General features: G+C 52.4%; 1 protein-coding gene across 1 annotated transcript in view; it reads right to left on the reverse strand.

The window, feature by feature from the left end:
- The window catches only part of MYH7B (myosin heavy chain 7B), a 46,358-nt gene that overhangs the window by 4,982 nt on the left and 17,105 nt on the right, over positions 1-24,271 (reverse strand). The window contains exons 4-31 of the mRNA XM_009678463.2: positions 24,055-24,198; positions 23,650-23,806; positions 23,009-23,036; positions 21,374-21,470; positions 20,513-20,536; positions 18,339-18,431; positions 17,754-17,817; positions 17,533-17,631; positions 15,441-15,544; positions 14,719-14,857; positions 13,250-13,368; positions 12,274-12,423; positions 12,015-12,185; positions 11,135-11,314; positions 10,917-11,049; positions 10,321-10,397; positions 8,413-8,500; positions 7,857-7,974; positions 7,093-7,216; positions 6,415-6,551; positions 5,708-5,963; positions 4,880-5,122; positions 4,271-4,447; positions 3,776-3,921; positions 3,072-3,162; positions 2,052-2,441; positions 1,457-1,583; positions 444-562 (exon numbers count right to left, since the gene is read on the reverse strand). Of these exons, the coding sequence (XP_009676758.1) occupies positions 444-562; positions 1,457-1,583; positions 2,052-2,441; positions 3,072-3,162; positions 3,776-3,921; positions 4,271-4,447; positions 4,880-5,122; positions 5,708-5,963; positions 6,415-6,551; positions 7,093-7,216; positions 7,857-7,974; positions 8,413-8,500; positions 10,321-10,397; positions 10,917-11,049; positions 11,135-11,314; positions 12,015-12,185; positions 12,274-12,423; positions 13,250-13,368; positions 14,719-14,857; positions 15,441-15,544; positions 17,533-17,631; positions 17,754-17,817; positions 18,339-18,431; positions 20,513-20,536; positions 21,374-21,470; positions 23,009-23,036; positions 23,650-23,806; positions 24,055-24,198 (3,795 nt within the window). The remainder of the gene's footprint in view (positions 1-443; positions 563-1,456; positions 1,584-2,051; positions 2,442-3,071; positions 3,163-3,775; positions 3,922-4,270; positions 4,448-4,879; positions 5,123-5,707; positions 5,964-6,414; positions 6,552-7,092; positions 7,217-7,856; positions 7,975-8,412; positions 8,501-10,320; positions 10,398-10,916; positions 11,050-11,134; positions 11,315-12,014; positions 12,186-12,273; positions 12,424-13,249; positions 13,369-14,718; positions 14,858-15,440; positions 15,545-17,532; positions 17,632-17,753; positions 17,818-18,338; positions 18,432-20,512; positions 20,537-21,373; positions 21,471-23,008; positions 23,037-23,649; positions 23,807-24,054; positions 24,199-24,271) is intronic.

Here is a 24,271-nt window from a genome sequence, read left to right on the forward strand (position 1 = left end):
TAGTCCAGCGCCTGCAGGGGGAAGAACTCCTGCTTTTTCTGGGCCAAAGGCTGCTCTTGGGTCTCCTATGTGCAGGGCACGTCCCATCTCTTCAGCGCAAGTTGCTGGGCCACTGCCATGGTGGGACACAGTGTCCCATCCCCTGATATCACTGTCACTCTGAGCTGCTGGGCCTGACTGTCCTGCCTGGATGCAGCCATGAAAGCTAACAGGAATCCGGCTCAGCACCGGTCCCATTACCCTGCCAAGTCCATGCTGCAGCTCAGGCCTCACCGTGGCCTTCCCAGAAGAGCTGCCACACATTGCTGTGTGTGGACCCCAGGAGGCCACAGAGCTGATCATCCTTCTCTTGGGGCCTGGGTTCCCAATCCTTCTGCTGGGCTATTCCCTTTTGGGCAACGCCTCCAGGGCCACAGAGATCAGCCATGTCCCAGCAGCCTCACCTTAGTCTCTTCTTCTAGCTGCCTCTTGAGCTCCTCAATGGTCTGTGTGAATGAGGTCTTGCCACGGCTGAGCTGGTTGATGAAGGACTCCTTCTCCTCCAGCAGCCGACTCAGTTCCCCTGGGTTCAGAGAGAGTCAAATTGCTATGTTGGGGTGGAGGGGCTGTGATCTTCATCACAGCCCACACCCCCACAGAGCTTGAGGCCTTCAGCTCACTGCAGCATCACTACCCAGTTCCAGGATCCCTGGGCATCGTTATCACTCACAGCTACCCCGCAAGCATGAATTTTGCTGGGCTATCCCCACAACCACGGGCCCTCTGGGCTACTCCCTCACTAGCCGCACAGTCACCACAGCTTCTGTCTAGCCCTTATCACCCTCCAAGGACCTGAGGGACCTTGCAGAGGTGATCCTTCCCTTGACCAAGCTTGAGGGGCCTGAGCCCTAAGACTGTTCCATGCGGTGCAGAAGGCTTACTAGGACAGCAGATGCGGCCAAAGACAATGAGGCCATGGGTTCTTTTCCTCCTGTTTGGCAGCAGGGAGCTCAATTGTGTCACAAAGTGCCCAGTGGAGGTGACCTCTATGGCCCAGACTTATCCTGCTGAGAGGAGCCGTGTGGAAAACTCCAGCAGCCCCATCTGTACAGCCACCCAGGAAAGCCAGGATCCATAGACAGAGGCTGCACCCCAGCAGCTAAAGGCTGAGCATGGCAGCTAGGAGTCCCCTTCTTCTGATGCTTGAGATCACAGCATGTAACTCAGCACCAGTGAAACCAGCATCACCACAGAGATTCTCCCCCTTGCCAATATGACACTTCTGCCAGGCCTGAGCACAGGCACAACATAGACATCTTGCTCCCCCTCCACTCCTGATCGCAGCTTCTGCTGTCATTTGTCCATGCGAGAGGCAGGACAGTCTGTATGGCTAAACCACTGCTCCCTGACATAGATGTCCCAGTGCAAGACCAGCCCCAGAGCAACGATGTGTCCCCCGGCTGCCTCCTCCACCTACCATTCTCAGTCTGCAGCCTGCCACGTTGCGTGCTCACATCAGCCAGTTGTCGCTGCAGCTCGTCCACCTTGGACTTGGCTTCGCTCAGCTGGTCCTCATAGGTGCGGCACAGCTTCTCAGCATTGGCCTGCACACACCAAGCAAAGCCCACATGAGACCCAGCTCTGCCCAGAGAGTGCCATTCTCCCACGAGGGGCTCCGTGACCGCACATCATCTTGGGACCTGTCTTTCCTGTTCAGCTAATCCCATATGCACGCAGGACAGAAAGCAGGAGCCTGCCAGAGCTCTCACGTCCCTGCTAGGCTGACAGTAGCTCCCTACAGTAGCTCTCTGCTGCCTGTCTCATGGGAAGTGTCTTCCTAGATGCTTCAGCCTGGACTAGGACTAGCACCTGCAAGCACTGCCATACAGCAGTATGCACTAAAGAGGGACTCAGCCCTGGCAAAGTAGACAGCAAAGCTAGGACAACATCCCACAGACATAGCTGTGCAGAACACACTGCAGCCAGTCGCCATGATGCTGGAGTGTCATGGCTGCAGGGCCTCACATGCACACGAAAGGACTGAATCTGTCCCACACAGAGCCAGTACCCACCTTGTTCTTTGTGAGGTATTCAATGTTAGATGACAGATCGTCCACCTCCATCTTCATCTCGCTCTTCTCCTTCTCTAGCTTCTGCTTGACACGTTGCAGGTTGTCAATCTGCTCGCTCAGCTCCGCTACACTGTCTGCATGCTTCTTCCGCAGGGCGGCTGCTGTGGACTCATGCTGCAGGGTTGCCTCTTCCAGGTCCCGCCGCAGCTTCAGGAACTCTGCCTCCCGCTTCTTGTTCATCTCCAGCTGTGTGGCCGTTGCCCCACCAGCTTCCTCCAGACGCTCGCTTAGCTCCTCCAGCTCCCGCGACACTTCGGCCCGCTGCTTCTCCACCTTGGCTCTGGCTGTGCGCTCAGCCTCCAGCTCCTCCTCCAGCTCCTCAATCCGGGCCTGGCAAAGATCAAATGAAGCAGATGCTTCAAGCACTGGATGAAGCTCCAGCATCTTGGCTCCCTCACATGAAGCAAGGTATCTCCTCTGACTCTGGGTAGCAACAAGCCACCAGCCCAGATCAAATGCTTGGGCTGTTTCGGGTTTATTGGAGGCAGGCATGCCCTCATAGCTTCTTTTGTTCAGTTTCTGATCTCCTGTGGACCCTGCTGTCAGGATCCATGCTGATACTAGTTTCCCTTCAGTACATCGATGGCCCTTGATTCAGTAGCCTGATTTGGGGGGGTCTGTCTTTGCTAGAGAGAAGCCCAGCATACAAGATTTGGATTTGCAGAGTTTGGGGACTAGGTCTAAGGTCTTAGTCTAGACAAAGGACTACATCCTAGAAGGTGTTCTTCGTGCTAGTGCTAGTCTTCACCTCATTAGTTCATTCCCGAATTTATCGGTCCACCCCATCTAGGCTGAGGGTTTTTCTTGAACTAAGAATGCCAGTTTTTCCCTCATTTTCCTGCTGCCAAGGAGGTACACCTCTACTCAGACAGGGGCCAGACCATCTTGATTTCCCCAGCACATTACGTCTGATGGAAATTTAGGAATCCTGGGCCTTGAGAACAATTTTTCCCACCGTACCTGGAGCTCCTTGATCTTCTTCTGCAATTGGGCCTCAAGAACTTGCTCATCTTCAATCCTTGAATTCAGCTGACTTATTTCAAAGTCTTTCCTGCATAAAAAGAAGGCAGAGCCCCTGGTCAGACAAACACTGTCCTACCAAGTCCCTCTAGCACCTGAAGCCAGAGGAAGATTGTTCCCTTCACTGCATCACCCAGGTCCAGGGGGCAAATAAACCCGCACAGGAAAAAGCCAGCTGGGCTGCAGAGTAGTGCATGCACTGCCCTGGGGCAGGCCTGGAGTGACCAGACTTGCAGACAACCTGACTGAGATTGTCCCTGTGAGGTCTCTGGATGCTGTTTGCCAACCCCTCAACTAGAATGAGACATGAGTGACGAAGATTGCACTTGTGGCTAAGGTCCCAGATCTGCATTAGGATTCTGCCAGGCAAGTCTCTCCTCTCCAACCCCACATGCAGAGAAAGCTCTATAGCACCTTGATCTGTTAATCCATTGAGCTGACAAGCTCCTCAGGAGAGAGACTCCTGCAGCGTTTCTGCATAAAGCCTAGCAAAACTAAGCTCTTATTTTGCCTGGACTGATCACACCAGCAGTGCTCACAGCCATGTCCCAGTAGCTTCCGCTGAAGCCATGCGTCCATCTGGTTTAGAGGTGAGCACCGGCTGGGCAGAGTAAGGACACAGCCCAGGTACACGTCACACTCACTTTTTAAGTTTCTCCTCCAGTTGCTGTTTGTCATTCTCCAGATCCATTACAGACTCTTGTGTTAACTTCAGGTCACCTTCAAGTTTCCGCTTTGCTCTCTCCAGGTCCATGCGGATTTTCTTTTCTTGTTCAAGAGAGCTTTCCAGCTAGAGAATGAAGGGAGACAGGGTAGGGAGGGAAAGGACCTTCTGTAGCCCCTGACCTTTCCCATGCCCGTTGCTGTGGGAACTTCACCCTGCCTGTAGAGCCAGAGCTGTTCCCCATTTGGTCTCCAATCCCATTCCCTCAACCCAGGACTATTCCTCATGGGGTACTCTGGATGACCTCTTGGTTCAGGGGCAGTTTTTCAATTGGTTATTCATCATCTAGCTGTATTTAACTGGGATCTGATAATGATTCTACCCTCCACATCCCACTCAGGGCCTGTATTTGGGCTCTCCAGGACACATGCGACTCAAAGCTATCTTACTTCACTGCTACTGGCCCGTGACTCACATCATCCACTTGCTGCTCCAGTTTGACTTTGGCTTTAGTCAATGTGTTGACTTTGTCTTCCTCGGCCTGCAGGTCATCCAAGGCCTGCTGATGGGCCTCTTGCAGCGCTTTCTTTTCTTTTGTCAGCTTTGCAATGATCTCATCCAGAGCAGCCATCTCTTCAATTAAGTTTTTAACCTAGATCAGTGAGGTCAAAAATTGAGTGCGTGCTCTCTGAGACAGGGGACACAAAGCTAATACAGTGGCCTGGCCTATGAAGAGCAGGAGTCGATGATCAGCAGCAACTTGCCACCACAGCAGCAGCCAACCCTTCTCCCCTTGACCAGGTACTCCACCAGGTGGTTTGCCATTGCCCCAGGACCATCTGCCATTGCACAGACCCTTTGCCAATAGGCCCACAAGCAATGCTGCAGGACACTGGAGGGTTTTGCCCTCTCCCACACCTCCACACTTACACTCTGCTCAGCCCCAGCTCCTCAACACCAGCAGCCTTGTCTCCCTTATTTTTCTTCTGTATCTCACCAAGAGCTGCCACAAGCGCTGAAGCCACTGAGCAATGCCAGCATCCAGGGCGGAGTATAGCTGGGCCCTGCAGGAAGAGGCAGTTACCTTGTTCTCTGTGGCATGCTTCTCCTTCTCCACCTTGGCCAGTGTGATCTCTAGGTCATCAATGTCCTTCTTCAGCTCTGCGCACTCATCCTCCAGCTTGCGTTTCTTAGCTGTGAGGTCTGAGTTCATCTCCTCCTCATCCTCCAGACGCTCTGTCAGCTCCTTCACCTTGGCTTCCAGCTGGATCTTGGACTTGATCAGCAGGTCACAGCGCTCCTCCGCATCTGCCAGGTTGTCTTGCTCCTGGGACAGGAACAAGAGAGACAGTGCTCACCCACCGTCCCAAAAGCATGCCAGGAGGTGCTCAGCCACACTGTCCTGACTCTGAGCTCGAGCTCTCCTCCCGGATGGGGCAGAACAAGCCCAAGGTGCTCAGGTGCATCAAAAGACAGCTCCAGTCACTGCCCATTCCAAGGGCCATGGAAGAGCAACTAACACTAACCAGGGCCAAAGTGCTAATTGCAACCAAATCCTTCCAGAGGCAGGAAACAGTAGACTGACGCTCCCTGGCACACAAATGCCATAGATTAACTACAGCTCAGAGAGCAAATATTCCCATCCCCTCCTACTCCAGTCTGAGAAGATCACCCCTTCCAGAGCCAGAGGAGCATGAATTCCCTTGGTAGCCCTGAGCAGGCAAGTCTGTAACATAGCTTCAGGTTTGCACTGAGGTCTAACATCACACTTCAAACAGATCAGAGCAGCAGGGAGCACCCAGAACTGCAGGGGGCTGAAGGAGGGCTCTTGTACTCTCTGCTCCTTGCTATACTCATGGACCCTCAGCCAGCTGCAGTACCTTTACACCTGACAAGTGGGTGAGGCACTCACCGCCTGCAGCTGGAGAGCGAGGTCATTCTTCTCCTGAATCATGGAGACCTGTTTCTCTTCCAGCTCTTTCCTCTTAGCCTCTGACTTCTCCAGAGCCTCTTTTAGCTTCTGGAACTCCTCCTTCATGGTGGCCATTTCCTTCTCAGTCTGAGCAGACTTGAGTAAAGGCTTGATCTTAAAGAACAGCTTCATCCAGGACCAGTTCTTGACAGCATTGAAAGCCCGGATATTCCACTGGATGGTATAAAGGGCTTCCCTGAAGGGATGCAAGCACAGCATCATCACGGGTGTAGATTTCCCCACCTTCCATCCTCACTGCAGCAGAGACCTGGCTTCTGCAGGCCTGGAGATGACTCTGCCTCTCCAGCAGGAGGATGAATGGCAGTGTGTTGAGTGAATGGTACATTATCTGCACCCTGTGATAGCCTCAGTGGGATAAGCAGTGTGGCCTGGCAATTGGGCCTTCTTACTCCGCATCCCATCGAATCCCTCCAGTGGAACCCAAAAGCTCTCCACACCCAGATACATTGACTCTTCCTGCCAGACCCATGTCAGACTCCTTGCAGGTCTGCCTCCATCCCTGCAGGACAGGGCCATGCCTATCCACTGCCAGCCACAGACAAACTCCCAGCACCAAACTCCCTGAAATGGGCAGAAGTAGTGAGGAGGGGCATTCACAAGGTTCTGCCTCCCCCATACAACTCTACCTCCTGCTGATGATCTTTTGATACTCAATGCGCATAAGATGCCCACGGATTCTGGCCTGCAGCATGGTCAGGATTTTGGCCAGACGCTCGTCTCGCATCTCTTCCAACAGGCCCAGCAAACCAGCCTTGAAAAACACCTGCAGGCAAGGGAATGAGAGCAGAGTCAAGGGCAGGGAGGGAAGAGAGCTTGGGGGTGATACGACGTGTCAGACTGGCCTGGGCTACAAGTGGCCTAAGGCAGGTACCTGGGCCGCTGGGAAAGACAGAGCAGTGAGGGCTATGCACTGCAGATCCAGGTGCCTTGCACAGGCACAAACCCAGGCTCTGCACAGGTTTGAGACTCACCCACACAAGGTATGGGCACAGCTGGGCGGCAGATCTCCCTGCCCTGTGCATATCGCCTCACAGCCCCTAGCACAGACTGGCTTCACCCTGCTGTGTTGGGTAGTATGAGATCAGGGTGTGGTGACCTCCTACCCAGGCCTGTTTCTTCCCGGCCTGTGTGTCCTGCCCACCTCAGTCCCTTCAGGGGCCACATTCAGCCAGCAGAGCATAGGGCTTCAGCAGTGCTGTAGCCAGCAGAGAGTAGGCTAGGCAGGGAGAGCAAACTGGGGGTTGCAGATAGACACAGGAATGGGAGCATCTCCAGCCTAAGCACCAGCAGCTAACTGGTCTCACCTTGGTATGACCAAACTTGTACTGTGAGTGGTCAAGATCCAGGGAGCTCAGCAGCTTCTCTGTGGCCTTTCTGCTGTCCACAAACTTGTCATCTGGGATGGCTGCTGGATTCAGGATACGGTAGCTGCAGGGACAAAGCAGAGGGACAAGAATATGCAAGTGAACCCCAGCAGAGAGGTGATGGCTCCTCCATCTTCCCTGTATGTAGGTCATGCCTGTCACCCCTGGAAGGATGTAACTGCAGCACAGGCTGTAGCTATGCATGTACCAGGAGCTCCAGGGTGCAGTATGGGTTCTACCTGAGAACAGGCCTCAGGGAACCCTGCCAGACCTTAGTCCCTGCACATGAGGAGGACTGTCCAGGAGAGGGCCAATGGCCTCAGCTTTCCTGACCAGGCCCAGCCCAAGGTGGGTGGATGGGGTCAGCCTGGAGAACAGTAAGAATCCCAAGGGCAGAAGGAAGTCAGAGCCAGGATCCGAGGACCTGGGCCTTGTCGCCATCCACCTGCACCAGCCCTGCATTCAGCCATCCTAAACACCAGCAGCCCTCTATTGATGCACCAAACTATCTATGGCTGGCACCACGCTCTCCATGACTGTTACCGCAGAGTCAACAGAGCTATCCTGAACAGCACTTGCACACTGGGCATATTGTGCTGATTCAGACCAGCCCTGAATAAGTCGGGGAGCGGTGCAGAACCCAGGTAGTCTGCTTCCGCCCAGAATAAATGCTGGCTGCTGGGGCTGGGAGAAGAGAGTGTTACCGCTGCTTGAAGTCTGCGTAGAGGATCCTGTTGGGGAATCCCTTACGGCAGATGCGGATGCCTTCAAGAACACCGTTACACCGCAGCTGGTGCAGCACCAGGAAAGCGTCCATGGCTCCTAGAGGTGAGAGGAGGGATGGAGCTGATCTCCAGCCCACAGGGGTAGGGGAAGTACAGCTGCAGCATGAGCCTGAACTCTGCAAACAGCCTGCCTTTTTAGAGCATAGGTGTTAACCCGTCCTGTGGGCCTATGCTGAGCACCAGCACCTCAGCCTGGGCCCTGGAGGGCAGAAGTCAGCCTAGTGTTAGACACAAGTGCAAGGCGGTAGTGCACAGCTGAGAGCCTGGAAAAACTTCGTTTTCCCCAGTAGGGGAGACTAGCAGGGGTCACAGTGGTTTCCATACAGAGATGCCAGGTGTCAGCAGCAGAAGCATTGCTGAGAGTAAAGGTTTGGGGAGAAGGTGGATGCAGGAGCTGGGCAGGCGTCCTTGCCAACTCCCGCACATGGGTGCCACCCAAGGGAGCTGACAGGGTACTATGTCAGTCCATGCATACCTGGGGTCTTTGTCTCATTGGGGATGATGCAGCGGACAAAGTGGGGCTGAGTGGAGCGCAGGTTGGTCATCAGCTTGTTGAGATTCTCCTGTAGGGCAGACAGGGGTATGAGGCATGAGGTGACATCTCTGCTACCCTACAACACTTCTCCCCAGCCCCTTCACCCAACAACAGGGAGAAAGGCGACACTGGGAGCCCCTTACCACTATTCATGGGAGAAGGGAGGATTTACTCCTGCTTGGCTGCTCTCTGTGTTATCCTGTCAATTGGACAACTGCAGCCCTGTAGCAGGACCTCTGTGCTCTGTCAGCGTGGGAGCACTGGCAGAGGGAACTGGGCTTTCAGACATGCCAAACAGCACATGTTGGTTTTGCAATGCTGGAGAGGAGCCAGATGCCTCCCAAGTATTGGCAAGTAAAGTTTTGTGATAGAGGTAGGGAGAAGCAGGCACAGCACCCGCAGGACTGGCTGTATTCCTGGTATACAGTTCTGCTGGCGTCCATCAGCCCAGATGTAAGCACCCTGCAAAGCCAGTGCTGGCATCCACATTGCCTGCAGTCCCCATCGCATCAGGTTTTGCCTGCGTCCCCCCAGTGTTGCCTATGTCCTTCAGTTGTGACAGAGGGCCCTGCGAAGCCAGCCTGGGCCTCCTCCCTCTTGCCACCAAGCTTCGTCCTGGCCCTGGCTAATGTAGGGTGGGGGAACACTCTGTGAAGATCTGTTTGGAGGCCTGGTATCCTGGCAGGACTGTGAAAGTGAGTTTCTGTGATTAAGGCCCTGAGGAGCACCATCAAGGGCCACGAATCCAGAGATGACTCATGTCTGTAAGGCTGCTGCATGAGGGAAGGGAGATGGGGTCCTGCAGGTGTAGCAGGTCTCAGAGCATGGGTTGTGTTACACTTGTTTCTAGGCTTGTTTTCCCTTCAAGTCAGGGCTCAAGCCAAGTCATGACCCTGCCTTTGCTCATGCAAAAGGTATCTGCACCCTTGGGCCTTCGAGGCTGCCTTCCCCTCCTCATACAAACTCAATCTGTCCAGGACCTGACTCTGCGAATGGGACACCTGGCCACAGCTCCATGCCACCGTGGGGCAACTTCTTGCAGGAGAGGCCTGTGACTTGTCCAAGAGGAAGAAAGCCACACACATCCCTGAAGGGGGCTGGGTCAAGGACCTTCCTCTCATGAAACTCCCCTTGCCCACCAGAGCTGTTAGTCTACCTTTTTTCAACACCCTATAACCATAAGGCTGTCACAGCAGGATACAGCTTTGGGCTCACAGACCCCTCTATGCTGTTTTTCATTTGCTCAAGCTCTGGGGTAGACAAGTAACTCCTGTGGTGAGCATGGGATCAGGGAGCTATCAAATGGCTCAGGTCACTTCCCCAGACAGGAGAGCCGAGAGCTGCCTGCTCAGAGACTCGTAAGATCCTCCTCCATTTTCTTCTGCCCAAGGGCTGTCCTTCCCGCCGACAAGAATGAGGAGAGAAGTAGCACAGACTTAAAGTGATGTTCATGTAATACATTATCTAAACATCACTACAAGTCTTAACTGCCGCTCTCTCAAAGGCGAAGGAGCTGCTGGGCAGCGCAAGCATCACGCGGGCAGAAGCAGCACAAGCCCCAGCTCAAAGAGAGCCATTGCTCTCCCAGCCTGGAGCCTCATGTCCTTCCCTAGCAGCATGGGGCAGAGCTGGGACTGCGTCAGGCACCGAGCCAATCCTTGCTCAAGGACAAGGGGATGTCAAGACCTTTCACCTAGCCAGGACAACTCTCTGGAGCCTCTCTGCCCCTGAAGAGCCCAAAGAGCTCATGAGCAAGACACTCCAGAGTCTGGGCAGGGAAGTGGAAGTGATACCGGGAAATTCTAAGCATGCTTCCCTCATGGCCTTGAATGAGGGGCTGGCTCTTACCTTGTGCAGCTGGGACACTGTTTGGAAGGAAGCTGCCTTCTTACGTTTCTCCTTGGTCCCTGACTTGTGAAGTTCCTCTGTTGGGTTGAAATATCAATTAACTACATTAGTCAAGTACTGCTCTGTGTCATCTTGGCTTGGAGGACTCAGAAGCACCCCCAAACTCCCCTGCACTGAAAATATCAGTGAAATCCCCAGAGCCCCTGGTCTCTGTAAAGCAGAGATGGCAGGTGCTGCAGATTACCAGAAAATCCTCCCACAGCACCCCACTCTGGTTGTTGCCCCTCAGCTCTCAGTAACAGGGCTCTCCTTTAGACATCCCATGTCATGTCTAGCAGGGCCACCAAGACGGCTCTACAGCGCCACATGGGCACAACCTGATCCTGACCACCCGCCCAGGGTCCCTAGGTCAATGCCGGACTGTAAGTCCAGAGTTCCCAGACCACAGAGGTTTTTAAGAGCCAGCTCAGGTCTTCCCTTTGCCAGGGCTGTTGAGCATAGGAATGCTGCACCAGCAGGCAGAAGTCGGGGTGAGGAAGCTTTGCTGTAAAGGGAAGGAGGGACAAGGCGCAAAGAGGCATGAGATTGTTCCTCACCTGAAGTGGAGCTCACATAGTTTTCATAGAGGGAAGCCAGGAGCTTGTTCTGGGATTTTTGGAAGACTGCCACCACTGTCTCATTCAGGGGGTCCTTGTTCTTGTCCAGCCACCCAATGATATTGTATGGCACCTGTCACCAAAGAAGAGAGGCAAAAGTAAGGGTAGCCCAGCAAAGGGGGTTGTGAATACTGCAGAAGAGCTGACAAGGCACGTACCACACCAGCATAGTGCACCAGCTCAAAGTGGGCCTCATATTTCCGCTTTTTATCTGGTCGGGGCTTCTGGAAGTTGGGTGACTTGCCAATATGGTTGTCATAGAGCTTGGCTTTGAACGTCATGTCAGAAGCTTTTGGGAACATGCACTCCTCTTCAAGGATGGATAGGATTCCCAGGGGCTGCAGGGAGAAGGCAGTATAAGGAAGTCTGAGCACAGTGTTGCCAGGTGCCATCCCAGAATGGGGGACTCTTTCTGTGCTACTGGCCTAGGTGAGGGCAATGGCATGAGACATCTGCCATAGGGCAAGCTATCACTGCTCCTCCAGTGTACCCCAGGCTGCATGGCCCACTGCACTCCTCCAGCCAACGACAGTAGGGATGGCCAGGCCTGCAAGACATGGGGGCTTTGCAGGTCTTTCAGGTTGTCAGGGGAGCGGAGGGGAAGTCCTCTGCAGTATCCTGACAGGTATGTTATTTTCAAAAAAGGTGACTTTCATCCAGTCAGTGGTAGAAATTTTTATACAAGCTGCCCTGAATCCACAAGCATCGCAGTGAGAAGCATTGAGGATAAGACAAAAAGGGGTAGAGATCACTATTCTCTGGAGGAAAAGGCCTCACCAGGTTTCATTGCTCACTGGTAGGTAGGAACAGGAATGTCCATGTTTCACATAGCCAAAATTTGTGTCAAAAAGGACCCCAAGGCCTGGAGACTCTGTACTGCAAATATAGAGAGTGTGAACTTGGTGTACTTGCAACTGACTGGGGGGGGGGGGGGGGACTCATTTCATTCTTGGTACCAGAGCAGCCATCACTGTTCCAGTCTTTGCAAACAAACCACCTAGCAGATGTACCACTCCTGTACCCTGTCCCATACTTTACCTTCTCAATTAGGTCGATGCAAGCCTGCAGATCCAAGCCAAAGTCAATGAAGACCCATTCGATGCCTTCTTTCTTGTATTCTTCTTGCTCCAGGACAAACATGTGGTGGTTGAAGAACTGTTGCAGCTTCTCATTGGTGAAGTTGATGCACAGCTGCTCAAAGCTGTTGAACTGCAAGAACGAAACAAACCTGTTTCAGCAAGAGGAGCTCCAGAGGTGAACAGAGTCACCTATTCCACTGGGGGCCTGCAAAACTCACATCAAAAATCTCGAAGCCTGCAATGTCCAGTACTCCAATGAAGAACTGTCTGGCCAGCTTGGTGTCTAGGGTCTTGTTGATCCGAGCCACCAGCCACTTGAACATGCGATCATAGGTGGCTTTAGCCAGGGCTCCCACAGCATAGACGACCTGCCAAAGCAAATTGGAGAGCCCTATCATGACCTCATGATAGGACTCATGCTTCTCCCTATTTTTGTAGGGGCTATAGGCTACATGAAAGACCTCCTATTGGCACTCAAAAGACAGGCTAGACAAACCCAGGGGTTCATAGTCACAGTATTTACACTGAGATTAGTTTTCACACACTTGCAAGCATGTTCTTGTGCCCCTGGCCTGGCAACCAGCACTGAGGCAGTCTCCAAGGTGTTAGGATGCTGATTCAGTTTGAAGTGCTATTTTCAGAAGCCTTGTGCATGATAGAAGCCTACACTGCAATGACTTTGGATAAGACCCCAGCCTCTAAGTTCCTCTTTAATTTTACTTCAGGACTGGCTTGCACCATCCAGGCCAGTTTTGGGTTCCTAACTGACGTGGCTGAAATCTGACACAAAGCTCTTTTGCTATGTTTGAGCATCCCACAAGAAGTTATATAGGTGAGATTTCTATTGTCCAGAGCTGAACTCTTCATGAGAGTGAGGCTGTCTCTGAAGCAGATCCATAGAAACTGAACCTTTTCTGGCTTTCATCCCAACCAAAATTTCAAAGATACTGAATAGAAACTCCAGCCTTGGTTAATGTCCAGAATCATCCACCAGCCCTGCTACCAACTTTCCCAGCTCCTAAAGGAAAGTAACCATGTATACATCTTCTCATAGTGCTCTGGGGACAACTCCCAAACCTAAGAGAGTGACCTGAAGCACTAGGAACCCCGACGGGTGAACATTATACAAGGGACCTGTCCACAGAGGAGTCACATACCCATTTGAGGAGGGAGCTCTTGTTCCAGCATACCCACCTGTTCCACGTTCTGACCTTTGGTCACGTATTCATTGCCCACTTTCACGCGAGGATGGAGCAACCCTTTGATGAGATCAGCTGAGCTGATTCCCATGAGGTAGGCAGCTTTGTCAGCACCTGTAAAAAAGTATCAAAGCATGAGGAAGCCAGCAAGAAAGTCCTGAAAAAAAAGATTACCAGCTCTTCTGCTGATCAACACTAACTCTACTCTGATCATCACTAAGTCTACTGTTGTTTCACCTGCTCCAGAGCTGCCCTCAGTGTCTGAAATGTGATTTCCTACCTCAGATACTGTTTGTGGCTTTTAAAGTCTGGGCCTCCTGCCTGAGAAGTTACAGTTTAGAGAAGATGGCCTTAGCAGATCTGCTGCCCCTTAAATGGTTTTCAGTTTTTTTGATGTTGGGAGCTCTACACATTTTCTAGTGGAAGTGTGGACTCCATACAGTGAATTCGAACTGATCCTAAGAGATGTGATTTTCTTGCTTGTCTTTCACAGACTCCTAATAGTAGACCATACCTAGAAAATCACCTCTGTAGGGGAATCCCTTCTGTCAAATCAAAATCCTCTTTAATTATTAGGTAGCAGCTGAATCCTATGTTGACACTCCTCAGGGAAAAGGAACTCTTCTTTTGTGAATTTTAACATGACAAGATCTGTTCCAGGCAGTCATTTCTGCTGGATCCTTGCCTCAAGCAATACATGGTCATTTCTTAAGCCTTCCTGTTCAATGACAGGGACAGGACTCTCCCTTTCCCATCCTGCCACAGTGCACTGACCATGGGAAAGGTCATGCTGGGAAGCCACTCTGTCCTTGAAGCTAGCTCCATGATGCCTGGGAGCCAGGCATAATGCAAAAGCAATAGAAAGTATCAGATTTCTGACTTTTCTGGAGTTTCGACAGTTTTCTCTGCAGCCTGACTATTCTCTTAGACCTATGTTTTGCACAAGATTCTCCTAAGCAACAAACAAGGATATGTATTAGACAGTGATTGTGTCCTACTCTAACTGCTCTTCAGGAGGCTGTGACTTGAGTAGGGCTTTGCTGCCCTGGTCAAGGCCTGGCTCCTATCCTGCAGACAACATGCTGTGGAAAGGGTCTAACAAAGAGCAAGAGAAGAGGTGAGGAAGGGCCAGAGAGCATTGAACAAGGTGAAGCCCAGAGGCACTTTTCTCTATGCTTGCCCAGCACATATTCACAGCTCTGTGACAGCCTGTGACATTCCTGAGGCAGGTCTGAGGCAGACAAGACCGCTCAGCGCTTGCAGAAGATGCTATTCTCAAAAACGCCTGCTTCTGCACAAGCCCCTTTGTGCACCCAGAGCAGATGCTAAGACAGTGTGGTTGCTTGGGATTGTGGCCACTGACCTTCATGGACCAGGCCAGGGATGTTATCACAGTCTGCCCTAGGAGGAGTTTGCATGCCCATCCCAGCTTGGGTGAACCTGGCAGCATGGAGACCAACTCACTTTCAGTGCCATCAGCCTCTGCCTGCTCTTCCCGCTGCTTCTGCTTGAACTTCATGTTGCCAAAGTGCATGATAGCGCCCACTATTTTATAGGAGCCATATTTCTCATCACTGCTGAAGCCCAAGATGTCCATGGCATGCTAAGCAGAGACAAAGCAGTACAGACAGAACAAAGTCAATCCTCCGAGATAAGAAAGGAGGGTAGGCGCTCCCACTGTCTCCATAGCGGACTCTCTCTATCCTGGGGCTCTGTAGGCTGAATGGGGCAGGGTGCTCTACCCTGTGTGTGCCTAGCTGAGGAATCCCACTCTACGGGCTTTTAAATGTGAGTCCAGTTCCCCAAAGGTCCATTTGAAAGCAAAAGAACTAGGATAGCAGCAACAAGCAGGAGGCGTTCTGAGCTGAGTTTGAGGGACCACACCTCTCAACTTCTTATGGGAGCCATGGGAAGTGTGCATGTGCTATAAGCCCTTCCTAATGTGGGAGCTTGTTCTCTCTTCTCTGTTTGAAAGTGTTGATGGGATCAGAGACACTCCACTTTTTCTTGCAGGCTCACAGTGTGTACAGGGACTGCAGTAAAACAGAGGGAGCTCACAAGTAATTCGGCAAGGGACATAGAAAAGCTGGGACATGTCCCCCTGTCTGCACAGAATGCGGTTGTGAGGCCATCCCCTTCCCCAGACCGCCGCCTCTGGCTGTGCAGTGTGAAGGAAGTGCACATACATCTGTTGCCATGAGTTCCTCGCCGTCGTCCAGGTTGTCCACAGTTGTTACGCCCTGAGAGCAGAAGTGGTAGTCGTAGGGGTTGAGGGAGAGCAGCAGCATATCTGTAGGGGGGGGGGGAAAGACAAGCAGGGAGTGAGATCAGTCTGACACAAATGAAGCTGGGGGAGAAGGGTAACTTTGGACAAGGATGAAAGAGTAAGGCTCTGACTTTGGGCCCATCAAAGTTTGGATTTTGCCTGTGGACCCAGAGCAGCCCCAAAGCCCTTTGAGGAAGGGTTGTGCCAGCAGAGATCTCTGCAGTAACATCTAGCAGTGCTGGCAGCACTGCCCATGGGAAGGCTGCTGGTCTCCAAAACACCATGCTCAGAGGTTGCCCTCAAACCCCCAGGAGAGCCCAGCCCAGCTGGGCATGAATATAGGGCTCTGCTAGTGCTGGCCACACAGGAACGTGAAAGCTCCTTTTGATCCTGTTTAGCTCCCCATTAAATGTGCTGCCTTCCAGTGCCCCAAGCTTGCATTATTCCCAGCAGCATGGGGAACACTGTACTCTGTCCATCCCCTTCCCGTGGACATGGACACCATCCTCTCCAGGGCCAGGGGGTTGGCTGCTTTGCCTGGTGCTGCCGGTCCCTGTCCCCTACAGCACAAAGGCAGGTTGCAGGTTCCTTTTTCCTGTTCTGTCTTGCAAAAGGATGTGGCTGAGAGGAAATACTAAAGGGCTCACAACTTTTGAGAAATAACTGTTCAGAAGCAGAGTTGCCAGAAATGTCCAAGAGGATCTAGTTGGAAGAGACTTTCAGGACTGAAACTTTTTTGGGACCATGACCACTTTGTCCAAGCATGATGGGATTTCTTCTCCTGAGTAGGGTGTTTTAGGCTCAAACTCTGCCTCTGTCTAGCTCTACCAGGCACTTAGTCTGTTGTTGTTTGTGTTCACTGACTTCACAAGTCTCCCGGTGTCTCTGAGCCAAAGTCCTGAGGTTTGTCCCAAAGCAGAATGGGAGGTTTAGGAACCTCAAACCAAAGCACAGGATGGAAAAATCACTTCCTGCCCAGCTCTCGCCAGGATGGAGAAGGGATGGCTATCTGGGCACAACCCTTGGCTGGATATCACCCTCCACGCTGGCCTCAACTAGAAGGCACCTGCTGGTAGGACAGTCTCTGCAAGCCCAGGCAGACCCTCACACGGGTCCATTTCTTCTGTGACTGTGCCTCTAGCTTGCTATCTTGGGACATGGCTTGGCTGCAGACTGATTTAGAAGTTGCCATCCATGCCCTTGTGACCACCAGATAAGATTACTGCTCTGCACTGCTCTCCAGACCTGCCTAATAAGGTATCATTCCAGAGCCAGCAGCAGGCTCAAGAGGCTGACCACCCTGGGGTATTGTGTCAGCCATCCTTCCGCAGTGTGGAAAGGTTTCCTGTGCATTCTGTGTGACCTGGCACCCAGAGAGCAAGGCTGCTCAAACACAAGAGGTGGCCCCAGGGCAAAGCCAGGGTCAGCTGGGACTGTCCTGGGGAACACTTTCAGGATAAGTCCAGGCTGGGGTTACTGCTGCAAGTGAGTCATGCAGCTGTTTTCAAACTCACTTGAAATAGGTCATCTTGTTAGGGTCGCAGAAGGAGCTCAGAGCTCAGAATAGGCTGCAAAACATGCCCACTACCACCAAATGGGTAAATACCCAGCCTGCATATCCTGAGCTCAGTGCTGCACCAGCCACATGACAAGGAGTCTCCATGCAAGGCAGCTTAGCAATCTGCACTCCCAGCCTGCAAACAGACCCTGAATGACCACTTCTCTGCTCCCAGACACTTGCAGAAAAGGTTTGAGTTTGGCTTCTTAGTCTGACTGTGAGGATAAAGGAGGCTGGACTAGATGATCTCCTGAAGTCCCTTTCAACCTGAATCCAACAGTACAATCCAACAACCCTGCGCAGCCAGGAAAGCCTTCGAGGGCAGTGCCTGCATGGTGAGCCAGGATTGTTCAGCGCCCCTAGAAAGCAGGACCCCCAAGCTAACCACAGGTCTTCCTGTCTTTTTTCAAGCAGCCACAGTGTAGAGGCTGTGCTGTAGCTTTGGCTGCCTTACCTTGCAGCTCTGGTTTCTTCCCAGAGAGGATCTGGTAGTAGATGTGGTAGCTTCGTTCTTTGGGTTGCTGGAAAATCACTCTTGATTTTTCCAGAAGATCTAGAAGCAAACAGGACAGAAGGCTTAGAGGAGGGCTCGTTCTTTCCTGGAGCCAACACAGCATCAGCACAAATAGCAAGAATCAAATTCTTTCCTCCTGCAGCTGGCACATGTTTACTCACAGATGTCAATGTCTGCAGAGGCCAGCTTCCCTGAGGGGCCAAAATGGATCCGGATGAACTTGCCCTGAAATATTCATAGGCACATGAGCATTGGGCTTGGCTAGACAAGTACAAAGCTAAATAGCTCCTAGAAACCTGAGAATTTGAGCCTAAGAGCCTTTCCTTTTCCTCCAAGACCCAAGTATGGACATCAAAGCCACCTGTGGTTGATGAGCTCAGCATCCCAGAGCAGATCCAGGGCTGGGCTTGGCAAAAGGGGTGCTGTTGCCAGGAAGGGGTACAGTTATCTCCCAGGGCTCCAGGCTGTGCTTACCGGCCCTCCTCAACCTTTGGCCTTGCAAAGGACCACTTCTCTTCAGCCACAGACTGTGACATTGGGGTGATTCATTCTGAACAATGCACCATTTACTGAATTGTTTTAACCAGGGGAAGCCTGGTGCAATGGTCCAACCGCATGAGGTATAAAAGCTAGCTTCTTGCTATGTGCCTTGGGCCCACATCACACAAACATATAAATACCACAAATGATGCCTTCAGCTTACATAAATGCTGCGCATTAGCTGTCTCTCCTGCTAAGACACTTACAAAACGTGAGGAGTTGTCGTTTCTTATGGTTTTGGCATTGCCAAAAGCTTCCATAGCTGGGTTTGCCTCAATGATTTGATCTTCAAGGGTGCCCTGGAAAACAAAGACAAATGATGTATCAGATCCCACCCAGCCAGGGGGGACTTGTCACCAACACAGCAGGGAAACAAAGTGGTGCTCCATGCCACTTTGTCCTGCTCTCTTCACAGGCTGCTGATCCTGAGGCATCTTCTTGTCCCCTGTAGGGGATGCAGATGGGTTCTGGGGTCAACAGAGCTGTGTTTCGCAGCAATGCTCTCTGTGGGCTTCTCCTTGCCTAAACTGGCCCCTCTCGAAATGAAGGCTACCTTCTGCACAAAAAAAGTCCCGAGTCACTTTCTTAGGCTGCTACAGTTTGGAAACTGAGGGCGAGGGCACGTTGTCACTGCGGCAGTCTGAAACATTCCAGGCTCTTTGACTCTGCTAGGCATTTGATCTTCCACCAAAGTCCCAAGTCTTGGACTGTTTGAATCACAGTACATTGTGAATGAAGACACCCAGAAAACAGGCTTGATTTGTAACTCTACAGCAACAAAATGCACAGCAAGGCCGCAGTGTGCCAGAAACACATCACAGATCCCAGCTGGCATGATCTGCTAAACTCACTGGAGATCTTTTGAGCAAATCCCAAGAACACCCCCCAAACTTGTTTTTCCATTCATGTTTCACTAGCATGGTTCAAAGACAAAGAGATAGCCTCTACATAACACAGGCAAAGCAGGAGAAAAATTGGAGGAGACACACAAGAGGCTCATGCCAAGCCTCATGAAGGACGGGGTGGGGGTTTGACAACAGGAGGAAACTCTGGTGGCACAAGGACCTGCAAGATACGGGGCCCAGGATTTTTCACAATAGGGTCTTTGAGTGCCTGAGCCCTGACTACATTATAGTCCATAGCGCTGTCCTGCTAGGTGGGGAACATCAGACCTGGGCCCTGCCTGTCAGTGTGCTGGGGAGCTGCATTGTCATTTCAGAGCTGGGGCCATGGCTGCTCCCAAAATCCACAGCTCCGGGCATACGAAGGGCAAAAGAACCAGGGAGCAGTTGTGAATAACAGCTTTTCTAATAAACTGCATTTTGCCACCTAGTATCCTTTGAGATGTTATCTTTGAATTTAGCCCTATCTAAAATTGCCTTTTCTGTTAGGTCCCATGGGGGGCTGCCCAAGAGACCCCAAAGACAACCCCCATCTATCTCACTGTCAGTAATAGTTTACCCAAGTGGTCTGAGACTCACGTATTAACGACCATTTCCCAATCAACAGGTTAGTGAATGCACCTGGTTGCATGCGTGAGCTAAAGGCCACCCGCCAGTGCTCAGACAGAGAGACTGAGGGTCAAGGACATACCACTGAGCTGCTGAAATGGCCGAGCCCTTGGCTGAGGCAAGGACTCAACCTTTCCTGGATTTCCAGAGATACTCAATCTCTGCCTTTGGACCTAATGGAGCACACAGGAGGAAGGAATCTTCACCTGGATCCCGCAGATGGAAATACCCTCAATTGGAGGCTAATTTTGAGTATCCTGGCCTGAGTCTGCCTCTGCTTCCCTCACCCCAGAGAAGGGCCTCAGCTGACTGCAATGCTGTGGGCTGAGTCAGTTCAGGCCTGTGCAGCACCTGGCAATCTCCAGGCATCACCAGCACCCTGATCTCTGCAGCCAGAGTGCACCATTGTCCATTGCAAACAGGTCTCTGTCCTTGCCACTCAGCGCCACCACCTTCTGCTGAGCCTCAGAGCTGAGTGGGACTCCCAAAGACTCCAAGAGCAGAAGCTTCACCTCCCCTTTGGAGAAGCCCACCCCAATAGTAACGCAATTCAAGCTAGGCACCCCGCAGGCAAACACTGCGTTAATTAGAAATTAAAGCAGCTGAAGTGTAATGATTCCCTAAAGGAGAGGCTGAAGTCAGAAAGGTGGGAAGTCACTGAGAGGTGAAATCCCGAAAACTCAAACTATGGAAAGGTGGGAAATACAACGCAAGTGAAGACCTGCAACATTGGCCAGGCGCTGGGGCCACCCTCACTCCCAAGCCCAAGATAGCTGTCCCACATAGGCATTCCCCATCACCCTGCCATAGCCTGGTGGCGCAGCTGAACTCTGCCTCAACTTCAAAGATCAGCAGTCTGTAACACTTACCCCAGTTTTAGTGGCAACAGCTGCCTAGAGAAAGGAAAGAAAATTGTCTTTAGAAGTCCAGAAAAGGCAGGCAAGAACCACAAGAAGCATGGTCAGAAAAGCAGGACATGAACATTTAGTGCCAAAAACCGTCCAAGAAAAAAAATTGAAGGATTAAACTTTTTAAGATATGCCAAAAAGTTGTTAAATAGATTAGCTCAAGAAAAAGAAGAAATGCATCAAAAAGCAAGAACAGTTAAATCCAAACCCAAAGAAGAGGAAAGGAAAATAATGCTGCGGAAATGCTTGTCTGATACCTAAAGCAGCCAGTTTGCTTCTACAAGGACAAAGCAGGCTGGAGCCTCAATGTATCAAGAAGAAAAGCAATTGCAAGGGTAGCTCAAAAATAACCAGCACCAAAGAAATGCAAGAATCAAAACAAGAGCAAGAAAAGCACAAGGTGGAAAAGGATCAAAATGAACAAAAGAAAAAAAAGAAGGAGAAATGGACAAAAAGCAAGGCTTAAAAGAGACAAGGTGGGAAATGGCTGGTTTGCTCCATTCCTTTATTGCTGCTTAAGAAGATCATCTGGGGGGTGTTGAAGGGGAAAGAGAAGATAAAGAGGGGCATCTAAAGTACCTCTTCCGGGCTGCTCAGATTGAACAGCCACTTAAAAATATCCATTTCCCCCTGAGCAAAATAGTTTCAAGCCTTGCTTGTTCAAAAGTCAGGGAAAAGCCAAGCCCTGCATGGGTCAGACCAAAACACGCTTCCAAATGCAAAATGTTGGGGGAAGAAAAAAAAAGTAAAAAGAAGAAGCGGGGTGGGAAAAAAAAAGAAAGGAAGAAAACAGCAAGAATTTGTTTCAAAAGAGGGGCTTACTACTTTCTTGCCCGGTGTGTCGCCCAAGGCTGCGACAATGGCAAAGTACTGAATGACCCGCTTGGTGTTTACAGTCTTACCAGCACCAGATTCTCCGCTTAGAGTAACAGAAATACACAGATCAAGGACATGAGGCAAAGAACAGGCAAAACTTTAAACACAGACTCTGCAAACCTGCCAGGGCTGCCCATCCACCCCACTCATAGCGCTAGGTAGGAGAAGCAAATATCGGAGGGACAGGGGAAGGCTGGCACTATCAACACCCTCCAGGCCAAGCAGCAGTTTGCGGAGGAGGGTAGATGTGCTGTCTTCAGGCCTCCGCACAGACGAGCAAAAACCCTGTTACAGCAGAGCCACATCCTCCAGAGCAAACCCACTGCAAAACTGGGCTTTGCCTTCCTCCACTAAAGGATTGCAGGGAGTCAGCTGTCTGCCGCAGAAGGGCAGATATGGCCAAGAACCGCGGGAGGTGCCAGCACGCGCCAAGGCTGTGCCGAGCTTTGCCTCTCTCTGGGCATGCAGCCCTCACCCCAGGGCTTCAGCTGTCCTGGATCAGCAAAAAAACAGCCCTTTTCTGCTAGTGCTCAGATAGTTTCAGCACGCTCCAGTTTGTTGGGGGTTCTTGGAGACGGTGCGGCCCCAGGCACTGGGGCGAATCCTGCACAGGCCCATGCCATTTCTGCAGAAGGCCCCGGCAATGCAGTGGGCACCAGGGTCCAGCTGGCAGGCCAACTGGGGCCAGTGGGGCTGCCCAGTGTGTGCAGTTCCTTGTGCGGGCGGTCTGAAGGCCACAGTGAGCTCATCCCTATAGTTAGCTGCTCTCCTATTGTAATCCCAGATCACAAAGAGCGGGGGGGAGTTGGGGGAATGGAGCCGCTGCAGGACAAGAGCCAAGCATCTCTCTGCAGCCCCTGCGTTACCTAATTAGGCTATGGCTGAGGCTAAAAATGTCCATGGCTCCTGGCAGCAATGTAGGTCCTTTAGAATCCTTTATATAGCCCTTATCTATATGTCACTTGAAATTAACCTGGCCTACCTCCTCCCACATCACCCTGGCTTCTCTCCTCCTCCTCCATTGCCCCTCCGACCACAGCCACCATCTCCCTCTGGCCTTGGCCTCCATCTCTCCTTCCTCTGCCCACACGCGCAGGGCGGTTGAAGAGCCAGTGTGGTCCTCTGAGAAGCTGTGGCCTGACTCTGGACAAGCCTGCCCCCATGTTCTCCTGTGATTCCCCCAGGGTAAGATGGCAGGCCGGGCCCCTCCTGCGGATGCTGCCTTGCCTGGGAGCTGCGGGGCCGCTGCTGGAGGAAGGGGTGCCCCACGGCAGGCTCCCGCAGCTGTCAGAGGGGCGCAGAGGAGCCAGGCTCCGAGGCCCTCGCAGGGCTTTGTCACCTGGCGCAGCCGACGGGAAGCTTAGCGGGAAGGGCTGGGTGGGCTGGACAGCTGCCGAGGGAATGCAGTGGGGGCCACGGCTGGGTGTCACTCCTCAGGGGACAGTTACTCATCTCCAGGCAAATCCAACCCATCAAGGAGGGGAGCATAAGGGACTACTAGGGATCTCAAAGGCCGCTTGTACCCAGAAACTTAGGCTAACAACAGGCACTGGAGGCACAGAGAGGGCAAGAGACACTTACGTGATGAGCATGGACTGGTTCTCACGGTCTGGAAGAGAAGGAGCAAGTGTTCAGCTTATACCCACCATCCCAGAGGAAGATGAATATTGCCCACAGCCTGCCCTGAGCGGGGTCCTCTCTCACGTGGCCCCTCTCTGCCTGGGCTGGTGATCTACCACCTCCCTTGTTCACACCTAGCACAGCTCTGGGCACATGAGCTCCCTCAGGGAGGATGGCTACAGGCATCTTCATGAGATATTTCTCTGTAGCCTGCTCGGGGATTTCAGCCTTATGGCAGGAGCCTTGCAAATCATCTCTCTGTCCTCACCTGTGCAGCTGCAGCAGGGAACGCAGCAGCCCCTTTTTCCCTTTAGAGATTGCTCTGCTGGCTCAGGGGGCTGAATCCTGTTCCCTGCCCTGGTACAGTGACATAGTGCAGCTGGGCCATGCAGACACTGGATGTGTGCCTTTTCTGGACGGGGAATGCACTGCCTCATCTCCTGAGTTACGTTTTCTGGAGATGATGAAGCGTTGCCCGAGCTCAGACCCAAATCAGCATCCTGAAGGCCTTCCAGGCTGGGCTGGGCCCCGGCCTGACCCCAGAGTCAGGTCCTAACCCCTCACAGGTGTCTTTGTGGGTGGGAGGGCAGCAGGGAGCTTACTGCGTAGCATGTCATTGTAGGCGTTGTCCGCAATGGAGTAGATGTGCGGGGGGGCCTCGGACCTCCGCTTCCCCTTGTAGGCCGCCACCACAGGAGCGGTGTAGACGGGAAGCCACTTGTACGGGTTGATGGTGACACAGAACAGGCCTGAATAGGTCTGAAGGCAGGGAGGAGACGGATGAGGGATGTCCGGAGCCATGTGCAGAGCCCCTGCGAGGCCCAGGACATCCCCCCTTCCTCCAAGGAGGCTTTCCCCATCCCTCACGGAGAGGCCCTCGCCACAGACAATGCCTGGGGAGCCAGCTGCAGTCGAGGACGCTGTGGAGGCTGGCATGGGCCCTCTGCGGGCATCCCAAGCGTCTCTCCGCAGCCCCTGCGTTACGTGCCCCGGTGCGGGTGGCTTACATAGATCATCCAGTGGGCGTAGCGGCGCTTCAGGTTGTACAGCACGGAGGCCTCGTTGAGATGAGTCAGCATGGCCATGTCTTCAATCATGTCGAACTTGGGGGGGTTCATCTGCTGCAAGTCATCCTCCTTGACGACCACCGTCTGCAGGAGGAGGGAGGGGAGAGCGTCAGGAAGGGCCGCGCTGACCGTGCCTGGCATCCACCCAGGCCGCAAG

Source organism: Struthio camelus, chromosome 18, assembly GCF_040807025.1.
Source record: "Struthio camelus isolate bStrCam1 chromosome 18, bStrCam1.hap1, whole genome shotgun sequence".
Classification (NCBI taxonomy): Eukaryota; Metazoa; Chordata; class Aves; order Struthioniformes; family Struthionidae; genus Struthio; species Struthio camelus.